This window comes from Nerophis lumbriciformis, linkage group LG24, assembly GCF_033978685.3.
Source record: "Nerophis lumbriciformis linkage group LG24, RoL_Nlum_v2.1, whole genome shotgun sequence".
Lineage (NCBI taxonomy): Eukaryota > Metazoa > Chordata > Actinopteri > Syngnathiformes > Syngnathidae > Nerophis > Nerophis lumbriciformis.
The window spans coordinates 22,117,758-22,140,000 of NC_084571.2; the positions used below are offsets into that span (position 1 = coordinate 22,117,758).

Here is a 22,243-nt window from a genome sequence, read left to right on the forward strand (position 1 = left end):
GCCATTCCTTTACCACTTTTGACGTGTGTTTTGGGTCATTGTCCTGTTGGAACACCCAACTGCGCCCAAGACCCAACCGGACTGAGGATTTTAGGTTGTCCTGAAGAATTAAGAGGTAATCCTCCTTTTTCATTGTCTCATTTACTCTATGTAAAGCACCAGTTCCATTCGCATCAAAACAGGCCCAGAGCATAATATTACCACCACCATACTTGACGGTAGACATGGTGTTCCTGGGATTAAAGGCCTCACCTTTTCTCCTCCAAACATATTGATGGGTATTGTGGCCAAACAGCTCAATTGTAGTTTCATCTGACATCACATGGACAAAGATAAGACCTTCTGGAGGAAAGTTCTGTGGTCTGATGAAACAAAAATTGAGCTGTTTGGCCACAATACCCAGCAATATGTTTGGAGGAGAAAACGTGACGCCTTTAATCCCAGGAACACCATTCCCATCGTCAAGCATGGTGGTGGTAGTATTATTTTGTGTAGTCCGGAGAACCAGCGTCTTCTACAGTATACATTTGATGTTGGGCTATTTATTTTGTTAGCGTTACAGGACCTTTTAGCTGTTTTCAAAGCTAGTCAAAGATCATCTCTATTACAGCACATTTTTAGGGACGTTTTTTTTTTTTAACTGAATTTTTAGCACACCGGTCAAACAGCACAAATGAGGGAAAAAAGAGGACCTGAGACTTTGAGGAACACCACCACTATGATTAACCAGCAGCACACTTGTCCCAAACCTGACGTCATAACAAGCTAAATGTTTTATCATTATAATCAAATTATCAATTATTTTCTAATATAAGTGATTTGGCCCACTTACAATTAAATTAACAACAAAAACATTTTTTAGTATTGTATGTCTGGGCGCAGGTCCTACTATGGAAATAATTTGTACACCTTTCAGAAATCACATTTAGTTCCCCCAAAAACATTCACATATTGCACAATGAGATGTAAGCATGGGATAAAGTGTACATTTCTGTCACGTTCTGTCTGTAAAATATATATTTCTATGAGCATTTGTAGTATCAGTATTTCATGATTATTAATGCAGATCTTTCTGTTCAAGGAGTCGTAGTGTAACGACCTGCCGTTTAAACTCGATGTGGTGTTTGAGTTGTCCGAGGTTGTATGTGGCCATAAACGCATCATTTCCACAAGTGAGTGTGTTGGTGCAGAAAGAGTGAGCGTCTGCCGTTGATGACAAAAGTTGGTTCAAGCCTGATTTGTACGACAAATGAACAGTTTTTCACTAATGTTTTTGGTTGGAATATAAACAGTTATGCTCAATAAAGCGATAGATGGAATTCCTGTCCTCTTCACCTCGTCTCGACAGACGTTACAATAATTGAACAATGTTGACGAACATTGTTTGGAGGGAATGTTGCATCTCAAGTAAACGCGCTAAAGCAACACCTTATTTACATAAATCACATTACGAGGAAAAAGTGTAACTGCCAAAAAAGGAGAGGACCTAAAGGGGAGCCTTGAAGAATGCCTCAGTTGTGTAAATCACAAGTTTGGACCCTTGTGTTTTATGTTTTCTAGCAAGGTTAAAATAACAACAGAAGGATGTGCCAACGTTCTTACATTGGTCCAGGTTCCTTCTATACGACTCAAGTGTTTTTAGGAATATGCAGCTAATATTTGCCTCCCAAGTTTTGAACTGAACTTGGGAGCAGCTATGGGGTCATTTGCGGTATTTTTTACTCATCTCCCTCCCAGCGTTCACCATTTCCCCACCTTTTAAGGGGCGCCGTAATTGGCAGACACATCAGCGTTCCTGTGCTGAAAACTTGAATTTCCTCCCGGGGATTATTATCTATCTATCTATCTGTCTATCTATCTATCTATCTATCTATCTATCTATCTGTCTATCTATATATATATCTATATATCTATCTATCTATCTATTTATCTATCTATCTATCTATGTATCTATCTATCTAATATTAACATATATTTGTTCTTTTATTGTATGGTTTTGCTTTGGTTTTGCTCTAAAACAAGGCGAGTATGGAAAGTCGGCAAGTTAGATCTGTAATTTCGGGAAAAGGATTGGCTTCAAAGGCTCGGTCGTTCAGGGTGGGGTATTACGTCCAATTAATATTTATATAGTGTACATTTTGTAGATCGCTGTGTATATTTCAGACATATTAAAGTACGTCCACATCGCAGACCTGCTGCCTCTGCTCCAGACCATCGCGTGCGTCTTGCCCCACGTCATCACAACATCCTGTTTTGGCAGCGCTGTTTCTGTGATCAAAGTTGGGGTTTAGGTGCATTAAATAGTAGAGTTGCACGGTATACCAGTACTAGTATAGTACACATGGAGTACTTACAAGCAGACACAGTGTGTAGACAGAAAAGGGAGAACGGACGCATTTTGGCCTAAAAACTAAAGATAAAGGTGAAGTTATAACACTGAAACGCCCTCAGGAAGAGGTGCTTTAAGACATGGCTAGCTAGCTAGCAGCTAACATCTATTCGCAATCGGCAGTGTTTTAGCTACTTCTAAATCACTAATCCTGGCCTCCATGGCGACAAATAAGGGAAGTTTCTGACAAGTATCATCCCTGCAGGACGAGGAATAGCTAAACATGCTTCACTACACACCCTACGAGGATACAATAGCTCACCGGCGTCACCGCTAACAAAAGTTAGCGTGCCTGAATGTAAACAAATGCTATGGGTGGATCTACACCTAACATCCACTGTAATGATACCAAGTACAATAGCGTATCTAGTCGATACTACTATTATTACATCAATATTTTTTACCATCACAAAATCTTTTTTTTCCTTTTTTTGTTAATTCATATTATGTTTATAAAGTCAGGAAATACGTCCCTGGAGTGGACACATGAGAACTTTGAATATGACCAATGTATGATCCTGTAACTACTTGGTATCGGATCAATACCTAGATTTGTGGTATCATCCAAAACTAATGTAAAGTATCAAACAATAGAAGAATAAGTTATTGTTACATTTTAACAGAAGTGTAGATAGAACATGTTGAAACAGAAAATAAGCAGATATTAACAGTAAATGAACAAGTGGATTGATAATCCATTTTTACAGCTTGTCCCTCATAATTTTGACAAAATAATAGAATGATAAATGACACAATATGTTACTGCATACGTCAGCAGACTAATTAGGAGTCTTTGTTTGTTTACTTACTACTAAAAGACAAGTTGTGTAATATGTTCACTATTTCATTTAAGGACAAAATTGTTCTTTGATTGCAATAAGATACATGTTTAATGTACCCTAAGATTAAGATTGTGTGTTAAAATAAAGCCAAGAATGCAGTTTTTTTCTGGTACCCTTTATGTAGAATAGTATCGAAAAGTATCGAAATACATTTTGGTACCGGTACCAAGATATTATATCGGGTCAACCCTAGTCAATTGTGCGTAAATGATTGGCTATTCATATATATATATATATATATATATATATATATATATATATATATATATATATATATATATATATATATATATATATATATATATTTATTTTAATTTTATTTTTTTACTTAAATTTGTTTTTAAAAATTCTTAAAGGAGAACTGCACTTTTGGGGGAATGTTGGCTATCATTCACAATCCCTATGTAAGACAAGAACACATGTTTTTCTTTTTTTAATATTTTAGACTTAGACACTTCCTTTTATTGTCATTGAAATGTACATATATATTTTGTATATATATATATATATATATATATATATATATATATATATATATATATATATATATATATATATAATATAATACCTGAATATCAATCAAGTATTAGCAATATTGTTATTGTAAGTGCTAACGCAGGCAAACTATTTTTAGCGGCCCCGTGATCACAGAGCGCTACCTAGCTTATGCTGCTATATTGACATATTGAGCTGGTGGGCTGCTGCATCGCCTCTGAGTTGGTAAAAGTTTATTCTAGATTATGAATCATGCCTCTCGCCTGGATAGTAGAAGGATGTGGACATAAACCGAGAAGTTGGTCAACTTTGACATTCAGCTTATACTCGGAATGGCAAGAACTTGTCTACGGCACCTTTTTTTTATATGCCTGCGTGAGGATTATGATGAATTCTTCATCAAAACTGGAAGATATGAACTTTCCATCCGTCTGCATCCCGGTGAGAGCAGACATTGTACAGGAAGTGATTGTTTTATTAGGTTCATAGTTTCTATTTCTTGTTACTGTTACTTGCTGGATCTGTTTAGCACTCAGTGTCTAAAACTTGAAGCTTGTCCTCCTTATTTTCAGGCACAAAAATACAAGGTTCATCATTTGACCCAAAGTAGTCTTCCTTGTCTCTCATGAAGTCTGCCACGATTAGTTTTAGTTTTAGCTTAAAATTATAAAAATTGGTAAATATTGCAGTTGTTATGAATGTTACTGTTACTACACTATATATATACTTACAGTGCGTATAAAAAAGAATGATGGAGGCTTTTGGATGTTTGTTAGTTTTCTATATAAGAATTGATTTTAGACATAAGAAGGGAATTATAGATAACAAAAAAGTGGACATTGTTTCATCACACAAATACTTGGGGAAGGCCAGCTCAAGTTTGATGAGTATGCAGATTTTATAGAGAAGTGAGGACAATTCATCTTCTCAAGAAACTAAATTCTTTCTCTGTCAGACCTGTTGTTGTGAGTTCAAACCCCGGCCGAGTCATACCAAAGACTATAAAAATGGGACCCATTACCTCCCTGCTTGGCATTCAGCATCAAGGGTTGGAATTGGGGGTTAAATCCCAAAAATGATTCCCGGGCGCGGCCACCGCTGTCACCTCCCAGGGGGTGATCAAGGGTGATGGGTCAAATGCAGAGAATAATTTCGCCACACCTAGTGTGTGTGTGTGTGACAATCATTGGTACTTTAACTTTAACTTAACTTTATACGTTTGTCGTTTTTATCATAAGTATACATACAGCAACATACATTATCAATGTTGGTGATTTTGAAAAGTTACAAACAAATCAAATTAGCTTCATGGCATGGCCTCTTAACTTCATGTGAGTGATTATGATTGTTGACACCTGTTGACTTTTCTGAGCCCATTTAAATAGGTCTCATGTGATGCAGTCATTAGATTCGGTTACAAACGTGACAATGGGAAAGTCAAAGGAACTCAGCACAGATCTGAAAAAACAAATCATTGATTTGAACAAGTCAGGAAAGTCACTTGGAGCCATTTCAAAGCAGCTTAAGGTCTCAAGAGCAACTGTGCAGACAATTGTTCATAAGTATAAAGTGCATGGCGCAGTTTTGTCACTGCCACGATCAGGAAGAAAACGCAAGCTATCACCTGCTGCTGAGAGAAAATTGGTCAGGATGATCAAGAGTCCACCGAGAACCACCAAAAAGCAGGTCTGCAATGAATTGGAAACTGCTGGAACACTGGTGTCAGTGTCCACAGTCAAGCGTGTTTTGCATCACCATGGACTGATAGGCTACCATGTAAAAAGGAAGCTCTTGCTCCAGAAGCGACACCTTAAGGCTCATCTCAAGTTTGCTGTTGATCACATGGACAAAGATAAGACCTTCTGCAGGAAAGTTCTGTGGTCAGACGAAACAAAACGTGAGCTGTTTGGCCACAATTCCCAACAATATTTGGAGGAGAAAAGGTAAGGCCTTTAATCCCAGGAACACCATCCCTACCGTCAACCATGGTGGGGGTAGTATTATGCTCTGGGCCTGTTTTGCTGCCAATGGAACTGGTGCTTTACAGAGAGTAAATGGGACAACGAAAAAGGAGGATTACCTCCAAATTCTTCAGGACAACCTAAAATCATCAGTCCGGAGGTTGGGTCTTGGGCGCAGTTGGGTGTTCCAACAGGACAATGACCCCAAACACACGTCAAAAGTGGTAAAGGAATGACTAAATCAGGCTAGAATTAAGGTTTTAGAATGGCCTTCCCAAAGTCCTGACTTGAACCCCATTGAGAACATGTGGACAATGCTGAAGAAACAAGTCCATATCAGAAAACCAACAATTTTAGCTGAACTGCACCAATTTTGTCAAGAGGAGTGATCAAAAATTCAAGCAGAAGCTTGCCAGAAGCTTGTGGATGGCTACCAAAAGCGCCTTATTGCAGTGAAACTTGCCAAGGGACATGTAACCAAATATTAACATTGCTGTATGTATACTTTTGACCCAGCAGATTTGGTCACATTTTCAGTAGACCCATAATAAATTCATAAAAAAAACAAACTTCATGGATGTTTTTTGTGACCAACAAGATGTGCTCCAATCACTCTATCACAAAAAAATGAGAGTTGTAGAAATGATTGGAAACTCAAGACAGCCATGACATTATGTTCTTTACAAGTGTATGTAAACTTTTGACCACGACTATATATATATACTGTATATATATATATATATATATATATATATATATATATATATATATATATATATATATATATATATATATATATATATATATATATACATATATATATATATATATATATATATATATATATATATATATATATATACAGCATTCGGGCGGAAGGCGGTGTACACCCTGGACAAGTTTCCACCGCATCACAGGGCCAACACAGATAGGCAAACAACATTCACACTCACATTCACACACTAGGACCCATTTAGTGTTGCCAATCAACCTATCCCCAGGTGCAGAGAACCCGGAGGGAACCCACGCAGTCACAGGGAGTACATGTAAACTCCACACAGAAAGATCCCGAGCCCAGGATCAAACCCAGGGCCTTTCGCATTGTGAGGCAGACGCACTAACCCCTCCGCCACCGTGCTGCTCTATATATATATATATATATATATATATATATATATATATATATATATATGAATATGAAGATATATATATATATATGTATATATATCCATCCATTTTCTACCGATTGTCCCTTTTTGGGGTTGCGGGGGGTGCTGTAGCCTATCTCAGCTGCATTCGGGCAGAAGGCGGGGTACACCCTGAACAAGTCGCCACCTCATCGCAGGGCCAACACAGATAGACAGACAACATATATATATATATGTATATATATATATATATGTATGTATATATATATATATATATATATATATATATATATATATATATATATATATATATATATATATATATATATATATATATATATATATATATATATATATATATATATATATATATATATATATATATATATATATATATATATATATATATGTTGTCTGTCTATCAGGGCCAAAACAGATAGACAGACCACATATATATATATATATATATATGTATGTGTGGGGAAAAAAATCACAAGACTATTTCATCTCTACAGGCCTGTTTCATGAGGGGGGGTACCCTCAATCGTCAGGAGATTTTAATGGGAGCATTCGCATACCATGGTTTATATAGGGCACAGAGTGGGTGGGTACAGGCTGGCCTAGGGGCGTGGTGATTGGCTCATGTGTTACCTAGGAGGTGTTTCCGTCTATGGCGGCATGTTGTTACAATTTCGCTGCGCATGTTGAGGGATGACGGGTCTGGACGGTAAATAATAAACAGCTTCTCTTTCAAGCATAGGTTGCATCTTTTATTACCACTATTGTAAGGTGTGCTGGATGCAAGAATTTGCCATGTTATTGAATATTCAACATTATTGTCTTTGAGGTCCCAAATGTGTTTGCTGAGTTCTGTGGTATTTCGCAGGTTTTTGTTCCTGAAAGAAGCCTTGTGATTGTTCCATCTGGTTTTGAATTCACCCTCGGTTAATCCTACATATGTGTCGGATGTGTTAATGTCCTTGCGTATTACCTTAGATTGGTAGACAACTGATGTTTGTAAGCACCCCCCGTTGAGGGGGCAATCAGGTTTCTTTCGACAGTTACATGCTTTGTTGGTTTTGGAGTCGCTCTGACTGGGGGTCGACGGCTCATTTGCAATTGTTTTGTTGTGGTTTGAGATGATTTGTCGTATATTGTTCATGCAGCTGTAGCTCAATTTAATGTTGTTCTTGTTGAATACTTTTCTTAGGTTGTTGTCTTTGGGAAAGTGTATATATATATATATATATATATATATATATATATATATATATATATATATATATATATATATGCTGTTATATATATATATATATATATATATATATATATATATATATATATATATATATAAGGGGTGTAAAAAAATGTATCGATTTTCGAATTAATCGCGATTGGTATTTGTGACAAATCTTAATCGATTAATAAAAATAAAAAGTAAATGTTATTAAATTTTGGGGAGAATTTTATTAAACAAAACCAGTTTTCCTTTAAGTAAAATAGAAATGTATCAAAGCCGTTGTAGTTAATCACAGAACTGGCACCCAATGTTATTAAAAAAGTATTGATTTTGAATCAAGAATCGTTTTGAATCAATAATCGATTCCGAATTGAATCGTTACCCCCAGGAAGCGAATCGGATCGAATTGAATCGTGTGGAACCCAAAGAAACACATTTTTAAATGTTTAAAGCAATGTGGTTGCACATGATCTCCCCTCATACAGTAGCTTTTTCATATTGATTTAACATTCTCAGCTCCATGTTGTTGACGTGTGTTGTATTGTCTATGTATTTACTGATTATTTATTTATTGTGGGCCAAGAGTCGGCCATTCAAACCACGACAACCTGCTGCTCAAAATAAATTGCCCCTAGAGGGATTAATAAAGTTGTTTAAATTTAACTGAATTTGAAGTTATATAGGCGGAATGGAGCAACTCCAATTTACTTCCATTTTAGATGACTTTTGCTCACGTTTATTTACGAATTAGAATGCATTAAAGGAAGAAAAACATATATGTGTTCTTGTCTTACATATGGATTGTGCATGATAGACAACTTTCCAAAGACTGAACCAACAGCACCTCTACTGTTTGCAGCCAGTAGTCACGCTACTTGTTAGCATTTGATGTTTCCGTCTATAGTTGGAAATCCGTCTTTTTTATATCTGTAAAAATAAAACAAAATATTTTCTTTTTTTCTTTCGTTTATTCCGACCGACAATGTGGGTGAAAATACGTGTATATCTCTTTGCCATACCTGTCAACAACTACAGTTTTGATAATCCAGTGGTAAAATGTACGGTTTTCCATTAAAAATCATTAACTTAAATATCGATGCTACCTAGCGAAGCCTGTTTATATTTTGACATTGAATAGTTGAATAATTTTGAAACATAAACAACATGACTGCAATATATTTGTTATTTCATGCTATAAATCACAAATGACTATTCAGATAAAGGAAGTTAGCTAACAGAATAAGCATTGTTTGTCCTCTTTATAATTTTTGCATTTGGAGCAGTTAGAAATGGAGAGGGAGTCAAAGAGACAGAAATTGGCTAGGAAATCCAAGGCAGAATCCACTAAAGCAGAAACAAAAAGGAAAATGCAAGCTGCTCAGAAATTTGCCAAGAAGGCTCATGTCAGAGCCATCGAAGCAAAAATGCCAAAATAATGTGTGAATGAAGCAAAGTAATGTGTCAATAATGTCAATAATTAGATGAACCATCTGTGGCTGTGAAGTGAAGTGAAATACTGTATAGAGTAGGCTAGCCCATGTGGTTCCTGTGGATGTGAACACAAGTTGTATTTATTGTAGTGTCTAAATAACATAGTGACTGAAACAGACAAAGTAATGTGTAAATTATGTAAATAACTAGATGAACCATCTCTGGCTGTGAAGTGGACACTAGTAAGGTTGTAAATACTGTATAGAGTAGGCTAACCCATTTGGTTCCAGTGGATGTCAACACAAGTTGTAATTACTGTAGTGACTAAATAACAGTGACTGAAACAGACAAAGTAATGTGTAAATAATGTCAATTACTAGATGAACCATCTGTGGCTTCAAAGGGAACACTAGTAAGGTTGTAAATACTGTACAGAGTAGGCTAACACATGTGGTTCCTGTGGATGTGAACACAAGTCGTAATTGCTGTAGTGACTAAATAACATGGTGACTGAACCAGATAAAGTAATGTGTAAATAATGTAAATAACTAGATGAACCATCTGTGGCTGTGAAGTGAACACCAGTAAGGTTTTAAATACTGTATAGAGTAGGCTAACCCATGTGGTTCCTGTGGATGTGAATACAAGTTATAATTACTGTAGGGACTAAATAACATAGTGACTGAAACAGACAAAGTAATGTGTAAATAATGTCAATAACTAGATGAACCATCTGTGGCTGTGAAGTGGACACTAGTAAGGTTGTAAATACTGTATAGAGTAGGCTAACCCATGTGGTTCCTGTGGATGTGAATACAAGTTATAATTACTGTAGGGACTAAATAACATAGTGACTGAAACAGACAAAGTAATGTGTAAATAATGTCAATAACTACATGAACCATCTGTGGCTGTGAAGTGAACACTAGTAAGGTTGCTTGTAAATACTGTATAGAGCAGGCTAACCCATGTGGCTCCTGTGGATGTGAATACAAGTTGTAATTACTGTAGTGACTAAATAACATAGTGACTGAAACAGACATAGTGATTAATTTGGATAAATGGGGTATGTATTTATGTCAACTCTATAATTTGTCAATTCTTTAAATACTAAACATCTTTAAGTGGTGCTTTTTTTGCAAATGTTTGCATGTTCAATTGCTGAAAAACCAGGAGCTTCTGCATAAAAATGTGACATTTGTGTGGCATTGAGAGTTTATATTCCATAGCTGCATGTGATTGTCCTATTTTACTCAGGTTGTTGACTAATGTTCCTGCACTGTCTCCAAACAGAGTGTCCCGCCCAGTTTTGGGGCCCAGATTGTAAGGGGAAATGCCATTGTTACCCCAACGGCCAGTGCGACGACCTGACTGGCAAGTGCACGTGCAACCACAACCGCTGGGGGCCCAACTGCGAGAACGCGTGCATGTGCCAGAAGGGCAAGTGCGACCAGGACACCGGCGTCTGCACTTGTCACCCGGGCGTCTGGGGCCCGCAGTGCAACAACAACTGCTACTGCAGCGCCAACTCGCTGTGCGACCCGATGACCGGCCGCTGCCTGTGCAGTCCCGGCTGGACGGGGCGGAACTGCGCCATCCAGTGCAACTGCAACAACTCGCCGTGCGATCAGTTCACGCAGCGCTGCCAGTGCCGGGAGAGGATGTGGGGGCCCCGGTGCGAGCGGTACTGCCAGTGCATCCACGGAAAGTGCAACCCAGCCGATGGCTCGTGCACCTGCACACCGGGGTACCGGGGGAAGTTCTGCAGGGAGCCATGTCCGGCGGGCTTCTACGGGCAGAACTGCAGAAACAAGTGAGGAAAATGTTGTTGTTCTGCTTTAGGGTAAATCACGCATACACAATGTAGGAAGAGACTTGAACGCAAAATTAGGGCCTTAAACGGAATGTATGTTGGACCCCCGCCCCAACCCACATTACAACACTTTTTTTTCTGTGATATAAATAAATAAATGATAAATGGGCTGTACTTGTATAGCGCTTTTCTACCTTCAAGGTACTCAAAGCGCTTTGACACTACTTCCACATTTACCCATTCACACACACATTCACACACTGATGGAGGGAGCTGCCATGCAAGGCGCTAACCAGCACCCATCAGGAGCAAGGGTGAAGTGTCTTGCTCAGGACACAACGGACATGACGAGGTTGGTACTAGGTGGGGATTGAACCAGGGACCCTTGGGTTGCGCACGGCCACTCTCCCACTGCGCCACGCCGTCCCTATATGATAGTAGTATCAAAAAAAAAAGATTTTTCAATTATTTGCAATTCTTATTTGTAATGATTCATAATCGATTAAAATGTTTGTTTGTTTTCTTTCTTTTTTTAATCTGTCATGTCTAGCCACTCAGGCAAATCAAACTACGACCCACAAGCCAGATACGGCCCGCCAGCGTCCAAAATACGGCCTGTGGGTAGTCGCGAGTATAAAAAAAAAAATTATTATTATTAATTTGTTTTTAATTATTATTTTTTTAATCTGTCCTTTCTAGCCCATCCATCAATCCATTTTCTACCGCATATTGTCTAAAAATGCAGTTTCCCAACGTCGTCACGCTTGCACAGCACTGTCGGCCGAGCGCGTGGCAAGTGTGCCCTCTTTCAGTCAATTAGTGCACGAGGCAAAAAAATGACAAAATCGTTGGGGAAGCGTAAAATAGACTCCGAGTGTAGAATTGTTAAATATCAGTAGACATATGACTTTTTTTTTGTTCAGTGTAAGGAAAAGGCAGTTTGCCTAATCTGCAATGAGACAGATTACATTATATAAACAGATTTATAGACAGATATAGACATAGACATAGACAGATTTATTATATAAATATATATATATTTATATTTATATATACATATATGTACTTACATATATATATATATATATATATATATATATATATATATATATATATATATATATATATATATATATATATATATATATATATATATATATATATATATATATATATATATATATAAGATGATTGTATTACATCCGGAGATGCTTTCCTCTTCATTCACCTTAGGTGAATGGAGCCTTGGCCAGGAGGACTTGATATCATCAGACGGTATCCAGCGGTCATTGGGTGTTTCGACCCTGAACCGCAACACCCTACCGCTGGTGGGCCGGCAGTGGTGGCCAAGTCACTGCCTATCTCCTCCTCCTGGCTTCCAGCTCATCTCGTCTCTCCTGCTCCATAACCAGCAAGAGGCTCTCTCTGCTGCCTCCCCCATCCTGCCAGCTGCTGTCTTTCTCTCCTTCCCTGTTATTCCCAAGGCTGTGAGCATTCTCCATACCGACTGGGCAGTGAATCCTCTGCAGCCGACCTCGACCGGGAACAGCCATGCCTGCCATCCTTTTCCCCTGCAGTCATTCAAAAGGTCCTGGTATTTGGCACTTTTCCTTTCAAAGGCTTGGTCGCACCTTTCTTCCTATGGGACTGTGAGTTCTATGAGAATGATCTTCTTTGCCTCTTCAGGCCACAGCACCACGTCCGGCCTCAGGGTTGTCTGGACAACCTGGGGGAACTTCAGCCTTCCTCCGAGGTCTACCTTCATGTCCCAGGAACAGGCCATTTGCAGTAGGCTCTTCCTTGATGTTGCTGTGGTTGGTGGCTTTTCTCCCTCCCTCACAAACTGGATTGATCTTGTTCTCCCTTGTGGTTGCCGTTTCTTGCATTTCTGCTGCTCCAGGGTGTTAGCCAGTGTCATGAGCACCTTGTCATGACACCATCTGTATCTCCTTTGGGTGAGTGCTGTTTTAAACCCTGACAGGATGTGCGCCATGGTACCCTTCTGCCCGCAAAGCTTGCATAGTGGATCCTCTCTCATGCCCCACCTGTGCAAGTTTGTTGGAGTCGGTGTATGACACACTGATCTCAGCAAGAAAGAGATGCGGAATGGTTCCAGCTTCCATAGATCCGCCCATGTGATCTTTCTCTTAGAGAGGTCCCATTTAGTCCAGGCTCCCTGGGACGCTAGTTCCACTGCTCTTGATTTTCGACCTTCCTCTTCCAGGTTTCGTACTTCCTCCTGGATCATAGCTCTTCTTTCCCTGGGTTCTGCCTTACTCCACTGTTGGACATGGGAAGTTCCAAGACCTTGTCTTCCTGTGCATGGTGTTCCTATGATGTCACGTAGCCTCAATATGCTCTCAGCTTGTGCAACAGATCTGTCAGCTGCCCTCTTGCGCCCTGATCTCGTAGTGACGCCTGCGTGTTTGACTTGTTCATCCTGGGAGTCTCTGTATATCATTAAGACTCTGCATTTTGCTACCTTGAATTCCTCAACAACGGATGACAAGGGAAGCTGGAGCTGTCCTGATCTTATGTAGAGGCCTGCTGATGTGAAGCTTGGAGGGATTCCCAGCCATTTTCTGAGGTACTTATTGATCTTTCTCTCCACTCCTACACATGTCATAGGGATGTCATACACCGTCAACAGCCACATGAGTCTTGGTAACAGTCCATGTTGGTAGAGCCATGTTTTAAATTTACCAGGGATCCCTGATTTTTCAATCCTCCTCAGCCACTCCTCTGTCTGCTTCTCTGTACTGGTGATGTTGTTCCTGTCAGTAAGTGAGCTGTCAAACCACTTTCCAAGGGACTTTATAGGGTTCTCCTCAATCGATGGAATCACTTCTCCTTGCACTTACAGCTTGAACCTGTTCGTCAGTTTACCTTTCCGGATCACCATGCTCCTTGATTTTTTGGGCTTAAACTTCATTCTGGACCATGTTGCCATGTGGTCCAGAACTGTTAGCACCCATCTCGCCTCCACATGGGTTGTGGTCATCACGGTGAGATCGTCCATGTAACCTCTTATTGGCGGTTGTCGAATGCTTGATTCCATTGCTGGTCCTCTGGCTTCTTTCACAGCAGCTGTTATGAGAAGGTTCATACCCATGATGAGGAGGATGGGGGAGATTGTACATCCAGTTATGATTCCCTTTTCCAGGTTTTGCCACTGAGTTGTGATATTGGCTGTTTTGAACCGTATTTGGATGCCTCCAAAGTAGCTGGTTATCATTCCCTTGATGTGCAGAGGGATGTGGTAATGGTCTAGTGCAGTGTGAATGAGGGCGTGAGGGATTGCTCCGTAGGCGTTAGCCAGATCGAGCCAGACAACTGTCAGGTTCCCTTTGCTTGCTTTGGCCTCCCGGATCATCTGACTGAGAACTCCGATGTGTTCCAGGCATCCAGAGAAGCCTGGAATTCCACCTTTCTGGATAGAGGTGTCAACATATCCATTATCCGTCATGTTTAAGGTCATCCTTTTTGCCAGTACAGAAAAGAAGATTTTGCCTTCTACGTTTAGAAGCTATATTGTACGGAATTGATTTATTATTAAGGAGTTCTCTTCCTTTGGCACAAAACAGCCTTCTGCCTTATTCCAGCATGATGGAATAGTGCCCTTTTTCCAGATTCTCCGGAACAGCATCCACAGCCTCCGAAGGAGCATCGGGCATTTCTTATAAACTTTGTAGGGTATACAACTGGGGCCAGGAGAAGATCCTGTTCTGGCCTTTTTAACCACCTCTTGGATTTCCTTCCAGGATGGTTCACTGATGTTGAGCTCCTTTCTTGGTTTTTCCAAGCTGTCGATGTTATGGCTGGCACCCAGGGCCTGATTTTTGCAGGTGTCATTGTGGGTTTCCCTTAAGAACGCCTACACATCTTCCCTGGAGCTGGTAAGCCTTCCAGATTTTGCTTCACCCAGTAGTTTCCTGGTGAATCTGAAAGGGTCTTTGGTGAACTCTGCTCTTCTGTTCTCCCTCTCCTTCCTCCTCTTACGAATGTGTTCTGCTCTACGGAGTCTGCAAAGACGTTCCCGGAGTTGCCTTGTCAGATCATTGATGCCTTCCTTTTCCTCGACAGTGGCAGTTTGTTTAGAGTTTTGATTTCCTTCCTTAGGCGATGGTTTTCTCTTTCTCTTCTGCTTAGCTGAGGCGGCATTTTGGTGTTAACCTTCTTGTCCTCATCCCAAAACGCTCCCTTGCCAGATAGTACGTTATTGTTGTGAGTGTATTGACTTTCTGTTCAGCTGTTCCTGCTAGTGTGGCTTCTAGCACTTTGTTGAGGTCTTCGTCTAGTTGGTTCCATTCTTTGGTGTCACTCATCTTGGGCCACTTAATTTGTTCCCTCACAGGGTGGGTTTGGCTCTCTGCAGAGGTATCTGGTGGATCCCGTCTGAGGTCTTGAGGTGGCACAGGTGCTGAGAGATATCCAGTGCTGTGGGGCACTTCCTGCCTGTAGCTCTCCTGTGTCTCACCTGGTGCTACCGCTGTGCGTTGCCCTCCCCCCTTTTCCACATGTGGTCCTGACTTGGTGTATTTTAAGCCCTCTTGTGTTTTTGCAGGTCTTTCCGCAATGACACTTTACTACCGATACCTCTCCAGTTAATGTTGTTTGGGTGAGCCGTCTCTTTGTTCGTGATCCATTCCTGTCCCGTTGAGTCTCTCATCCTCCCCCCCTCTCAGGAGACTCTGGGGGTATTGCTCATTGTTAACTTCTGTAGCTTGGGTTGATGCCCTCTTACGAGTGTCGTGCATGAGATTGCTGGCCTCATCCACCCACGCCAGTCTTTCCTGGAGGTCATCTGTCTTTCCAGAGTCACCGAACTTCCTCGGTTGCCATCCAGGCTTTCCTGGAAGTCCCTGGTTTCCCAGAAATATATGATTGTATTACATCCAGTGATGCTTTCCTCTTCATTCACCTTAGGTTAATGGAGCCTTGGCTAGGAGGACTTGATATCATCAGACGGTATATATATATATATATATATATATATAAATATATATATATATATATATATATAAAGATATAGATATATGTGTGTATATGTATATGTATATATATATATATATTCATATATATATATATATATATATATATATATGTGTGTATATGTATATGTATATGTATATATATATATATATTCATATATATATATATATATTCATATATATATATATATATATATATATATATATATATATATATTCATATATATATATATATATATACAGTGTTGGGACTAACACACTTTGTAACGCGTTACTGTAACGCCGTTAGTTTCGGCGGTAACTAGTAATCTAACGCGTTATTTTTTTATATTCAGTAACTCCGTTACCGTTACTACATGATGCGTTACTGCGTTATTTTACGTTACTTTTTATGTAGTATAAAGTGTGTTTTATCGGAGGGCTGCTGTGTCGTTCTGATTCTTCTTGTGTCACAAGCCGGAGAAGAGAGAGAGACATGCGCTCTGTGTGGGTGTGTCTGAGTGTGAGTGTGGGGAGCGAGGGGGGGGGGGGGGGGGGGGGGGGGGGGCGTGTCTGATCATGGCGGAGCCAGAAGTCGAGTTTGCTAACATGGAGATATTTTCACTACTTTTCTTTTGTCGAGCACAAAGAAAATAACATTTTAGTTAAATGTAAATTGTGCTTTGGATCAAAGATGCCATCTACTGCCCAAAACAGCAATTCAAATCTGCTGAAACAAGCTACATAGCAACATGCTTCGACGAAGCTAGTAAAGAGAGACAGAGACTCTGATGCCACTTCACCTCCACCACCACCACCATTCACCGCTGAAGGTACACACTCTGTCAATCAATGTTCCCTCTAATTGTTCATGTGTGAGCAAATGCAAAAAGTCCCTGAGCATTGAGTGGAGTCCATGTGAGCAACTTTAGATGTGCACACTGTGGCTACACCAGCAGCACACCTGTCCCAAACCTCACTAAATAACAACTTACATCTCCATCCATCCATCCATTTTCTACCGCTTGTCCCTTTCGGGGTCGCTGGAGTCTATCTCAGCTGCATTCGGGCGGAAGGCAGGGTACACCCTGGACAAGTCCCCACCTCATCACAGGGCCAACACAGATAGACAGACAACATTCTCTTATTATTAGAATCAAATGACAGCAGTCATTTCCATTTCTAATATAAGTGTTTAGGCCCACTTATAATGACAATAACAAAAAATATTGTTTTTCATGAACTGTGTACTTGTATTGTTTGTCTGGGTGGAGGTCCTGCTTTGGAAATAATTTGTACCCATTTCAGACATTGCATTTAGTTCCCATTAAAACATTCACATGTTGCACAATGAGATGTAAGCAGGGGATCATGTGTACATTCCTGCAACTTCCTGTTTGTAAAAAATATATTTTTATTAGTATTTATTTAATATACTAACAGCATTTCATGATTAATATTTATAAATTAAGATTCCTAATAAATGACACTAGAATAAGCACACATTTGATTGGTAAATCATAGTGTAACGACCTGGAATGACACTTTATGTGTGGTGTTGGAGTTGTCCGACTTTTTGTGTGGCTGTAAACGCATCACTGGCTAAGTGCCATATGTGCAAGTGTTGGCGCACGTGAGAGAGCGAGCGGCTGCTGTTGATATAACAAAGTTGCTTTTGGTCTGGTTTGTACTGCAGAAAATGACCAGTTTTGCTAGATATCATTTTTTTTACTAATGTTTTGGTGATGTGTTTATGGCCAACAGTAAAGAGTTTTGCTCAGTAAAGTGATGGATGGAATTCATGTCCTCAAAGCGTCTCGACAGACATTACAATATTTGAACAATGATGACGAAAACGGTTTTCTCTGTCGTGTCCGTGTCGTGTCGAAAATTGTTATGCGCTTATTTTTTTATTTGATTTTGTGCATGGCATAGATTTGCTGTGCGCAGAGGACGCTTGAGCAGTGCGCAATTGCACATGCGCGCTCCTGAGAGGGAACGTTGCTGTCAATTCTCTTATGTACTCTTTCATTCTAGACTTCTAGAGTGTTTGATTATCACATCACTCTAAATGTATAGATTATAAAGTTCACAAACATAAAGAGGGATCCTAGTGGGCCAGGCCAATCTTTCCTTATCTCTAAACTAAAACTGGGGAAATGTGTAGTGTTCTGGGTTTCAGACATGATTTTGTATAAGAATTACTTGAGGAAGAAAATGCCTGGTTAGACTTTGTGTATGTAGTGTGTGCCTTTCTTGGTTTACATCTATGCTGTTATTATGCTGTTTGTTACTTATGTATGTTATGTTGCAGCTATTTAAAATAGTTTTGTCAATTTGTTCTGGCCAGAAACAAATTGGCCTTTGTAACATATCTTTGTCTTTGTGTGTTGTATGTAGACCACATGACTTAGCAGAGTTGAGTGATGCAAATGCATGTCAAGTTGATCAACAGATTGTATTATTCTCCAGTGCAATAACAGTACTGAAATGAAGGCTAAAAGGGCATTAATTGGAGCTTTAAAAAAAAAAGAAAAAAGAAGTAACTAAATAGTTACTTTTCACAGTAACGCATTACTTTTTGGTGTAAGTAACTGAGTTAGTAACTGAGTTACTTTTGAAATGAAGTAACTAGTAACTGTAACTAGTTACTGCTTTTCAGTAACTAACCCAACACTGTATATATATGTATATATATACATATATATATATTTATATATATATATATATATATATATATATACATACATATATATATATATATATATATATATATATATATATATATATATATATATATATATATATATATATATATATATATATATATATATATATATATATTTAGGGAATAAGCGGTGGAGAATGGATGGATGGATGGATATATATATATACATACAAAAACTCACAATCTCACCAAGTATATATTCCCAATTGCGAGTCAAAATATCTAAACAAATTTATAATACAAGTCACAATCCCCTGAATAGTAATTTTTCAGTCAGACATAAGAACTTGTAGGAAGAAAATACTACTTTTGAGCATCACAAGTTTTTTATGAGACACGACATTTCTCAATACAAGTAAGTATAGCTAATGATAATTGCTAATTTCAAAATCACTTTTAAATTGGCTTAAATATAATGTCTTATTTCAAGAAATTCAACCAAGACAGTTTTGACTTGTTGCATTGCATTTTGCTCATGACAAGCAAAAATAACTTTTTTTTAAAAGGGACGTTTTTTCCAGCGCACAATGCACACATAGCAGCACTAAACCAGCAAAGTGCACAGCAGCAAAGATACTAAATGTGCTGTTTTACAGATGCTAAATGTTCAATCACCTTATGTGCCGCATGACGGGTTGCTGCTGTTTTATGCTCTCACTTAGATGTGATATATACGCTAACCCCTAAAATAGACTTAATGAGGCAGCAGTAAAGTGAGATTTGGGAATTGCTGTTCGCATTAGCCAAGACGTCCAAGCCCTAAGTGATTTACCTTTCATGCACTGTGCGTGATTCCAATGCTATAAAGCGTCAAGGATGGAGTTAAAACTCAATGTTACCCAGGCTATTAAATGAGGGCGAGGTCAACAAAGCTTTAAATAAAAGAGAGGAGAGGAGTGCTCAGTGTCAACCGTGCTCCTCAGGTGCGGACACTGCAAAGGCCAGCAGCCGTGCAAGGTGACGGAGGGACGCTGCGTCACGTGCGAGCGAGGCTGGAACGGGACGCGGTGCGACCAACTCTGCTCCAAAGGCTTCTTCGGCGATAGCTGCCAGGAAGCGTGTCCCACCTGCAAGGACGGCCACCACTGCGACCCCATCCAGGGCAAGTGCTCGCACTGCAACCCCGGCTGGATCGGGGACAGGTAAGGTAGTCTCCACGCCGCCATCTTGGCCCCCCGACTCACACCTCGCATGTTTGCTTGACGTCCCAGGTGTGAGGTGCGCTGTCCCAACGGCACGTACGGCGAGAACTGCCAGAACAACTGCAGCCACTGTTTCAACGTCAACTGTCACGTTGTCACCGGAGAGTGCCTGTGTGACCAGGGTTTCTACGGAACCTAGTAAGTTGTAACACCAACATCTGCTGTTTAATGAAACCTAAATTATTCTGTAAATAGTCCTGGGCAGAGGTGGGTAGTAACACGCTATATTTACTCTGTTACATCTACTTGAGTAACTTTTGGGATTAATTGTACTTCTAAGAGTAGTTTTAATGCAACATACTTTTACTTTTACTTGAGTATATTTATAGAGAAGAAACGCTACTTTTACTCCGCTCCATTTATCTACAAACCCCGTTTCCATATGAGTTGGGAAATTGTGTTAGATGCAAATATAAACGGAATACAATGATTTGCAAATGCTTTTCAAACCCATATTCAATTGAATGCACTACAAAGACAAGATATTTGATGTTCAAACTCATAAACTTTATTTTTTCTTTGCAAATAACAATTAACTTAGAATTTCATGGCTGCAACACGTGCCAAAGTAGTTGGGAAAGGGCATGTTCACCACTGTGTTACATGGCCTTTCCTTTTAACAATACTCAGTAAACGTTTGGGAACAGAGGAGACACATTTTTTAAGCTTCTCAGGTGGAATTCTTTCCCATTCTTGCTTGATGTACAGCTTAAGTTGTTCAACAGTCCGGGGTCTCCGTTGTGGTATTTTAGGCTTCATAATGCACCACACATTTTCAATGGGAGACAGGTCTGGACTACAGGCAGGCCAGTCTAGTACCCGCACTCTTTGACTATGAAGCCACGTTGATGTAACACGTGGCTTGGCATTGTCTTGCTGAAATAAGCAGGGGCGTCCATGATAACGTTGCTTGGATGGCAACATATGTTGCTCCAAAACCTGTATGTACCTTTCAGCATTAATGGCGCCTTCACAGTAAGTTACCCATGTTTTGGGCACTAATACACCCCCATACCATCACAGATGCTGGCTTTTCAACTTTGCGCCTATAACAATCCAGATGGTTCTTTTCCTTTTTGGTCCGGAGGACACGACGTCCACAGTTTCCAAAAACAATTTGAAATGTGGACTCGTCAGGCCACAGAACACTTTTCCATTTTGCATCAGTCCATCTTAGATGAGCTCAGGCCCAGCGAAGCCGACGGTGTTTCTGGGTGTTGTTGATAAACGGTTTTTGCCTTGCATATGAGAGTTTTAACTTGCACTTACAGATGTAGTGACAACTGTAGTTACTGACAGTGGGTTTCTGAAGTGTTCCTGAGCCCATGTGGTATATATGTGACTGGGCTGGTACGCTGTTTATATGGAGGAAAAGCGGACGCCTGGACAGCATGCTGCTGTTAAGGGGTGAAGGTTTCAGGTTGTCCGGGTGGAAATCGGGAGAAATTCGGGAGAATGGTTGCCCCGGGAGATTTTCGGGAGGGGCACTGAAATTCTGGAGTCTCCCGGGAAAATCGGGATTGGTAAGTATGGTGACGACGCGCCGTCATGCCCGTTAAAAAAAAAAAGGGGGAAAAAATGTCGAACCGGTACTTCTCAGAGTATAGTACCGTTTTTGATTCAGTAGTACCGCGATACTATACTAGTACCGGTATACCGTACAACCCTCCATCCATCCATTTTCTACCGCTTATTCCCTTTGGGGTCGTGGGGGGCTCTGGAGCCTATCTCAGCTACAATCGGGCGGAAGGCGGGGTACACCCTGGACAAGTCGCCACCTCATCGCAGGGCCAACACAGATAGACAGACAACATTCACACTCACATCTACACACTAGGGCCAATTTAGTGTTGCCAATCAACTTATCCCCAGGTGCATGTCTTTGAAAGTGGGAGGAAGCCGGAGTGCCTGGAGGGAACCCACGCAGTCACGGGGAGGACATGCAAACTCCACACAGAAAGATCCCGAGCCCGGGATTGAACCCAAGACTACTCAGGACCTTCGTATTGTGTGAGGCAGATACA

General features: G+C 40.0%; 1 protein-coding gene across 1 annotated transcript in view; it reads left to right on the top strand.

The window, feature by feature from the left end:
* scarf2 (scavenger receptor class F, member 2) overlaps positions 1-22,243 on the top strand; it is a 79,333-nt gene that overhangs the window by 22,755 nt on the left and 34,335 nt on the right. Inside the window, exons 4-6 of the mRNA XM_061981804.1 lie at positions 10,800-11,319; positions 19,941-20,159; positions 20,229-20,357. Coding sequence (XP_061837788.1) covers positions 10,800-11,319; positions 19,941-20,159; positions 20,229-20,357 — 868 coding nt within the window. The remainder of the gene's footprint in view (positions 1-10,799; positions 11,320-19,940; positions 20,160-20,228; positions 20,358-22,243) is intronic.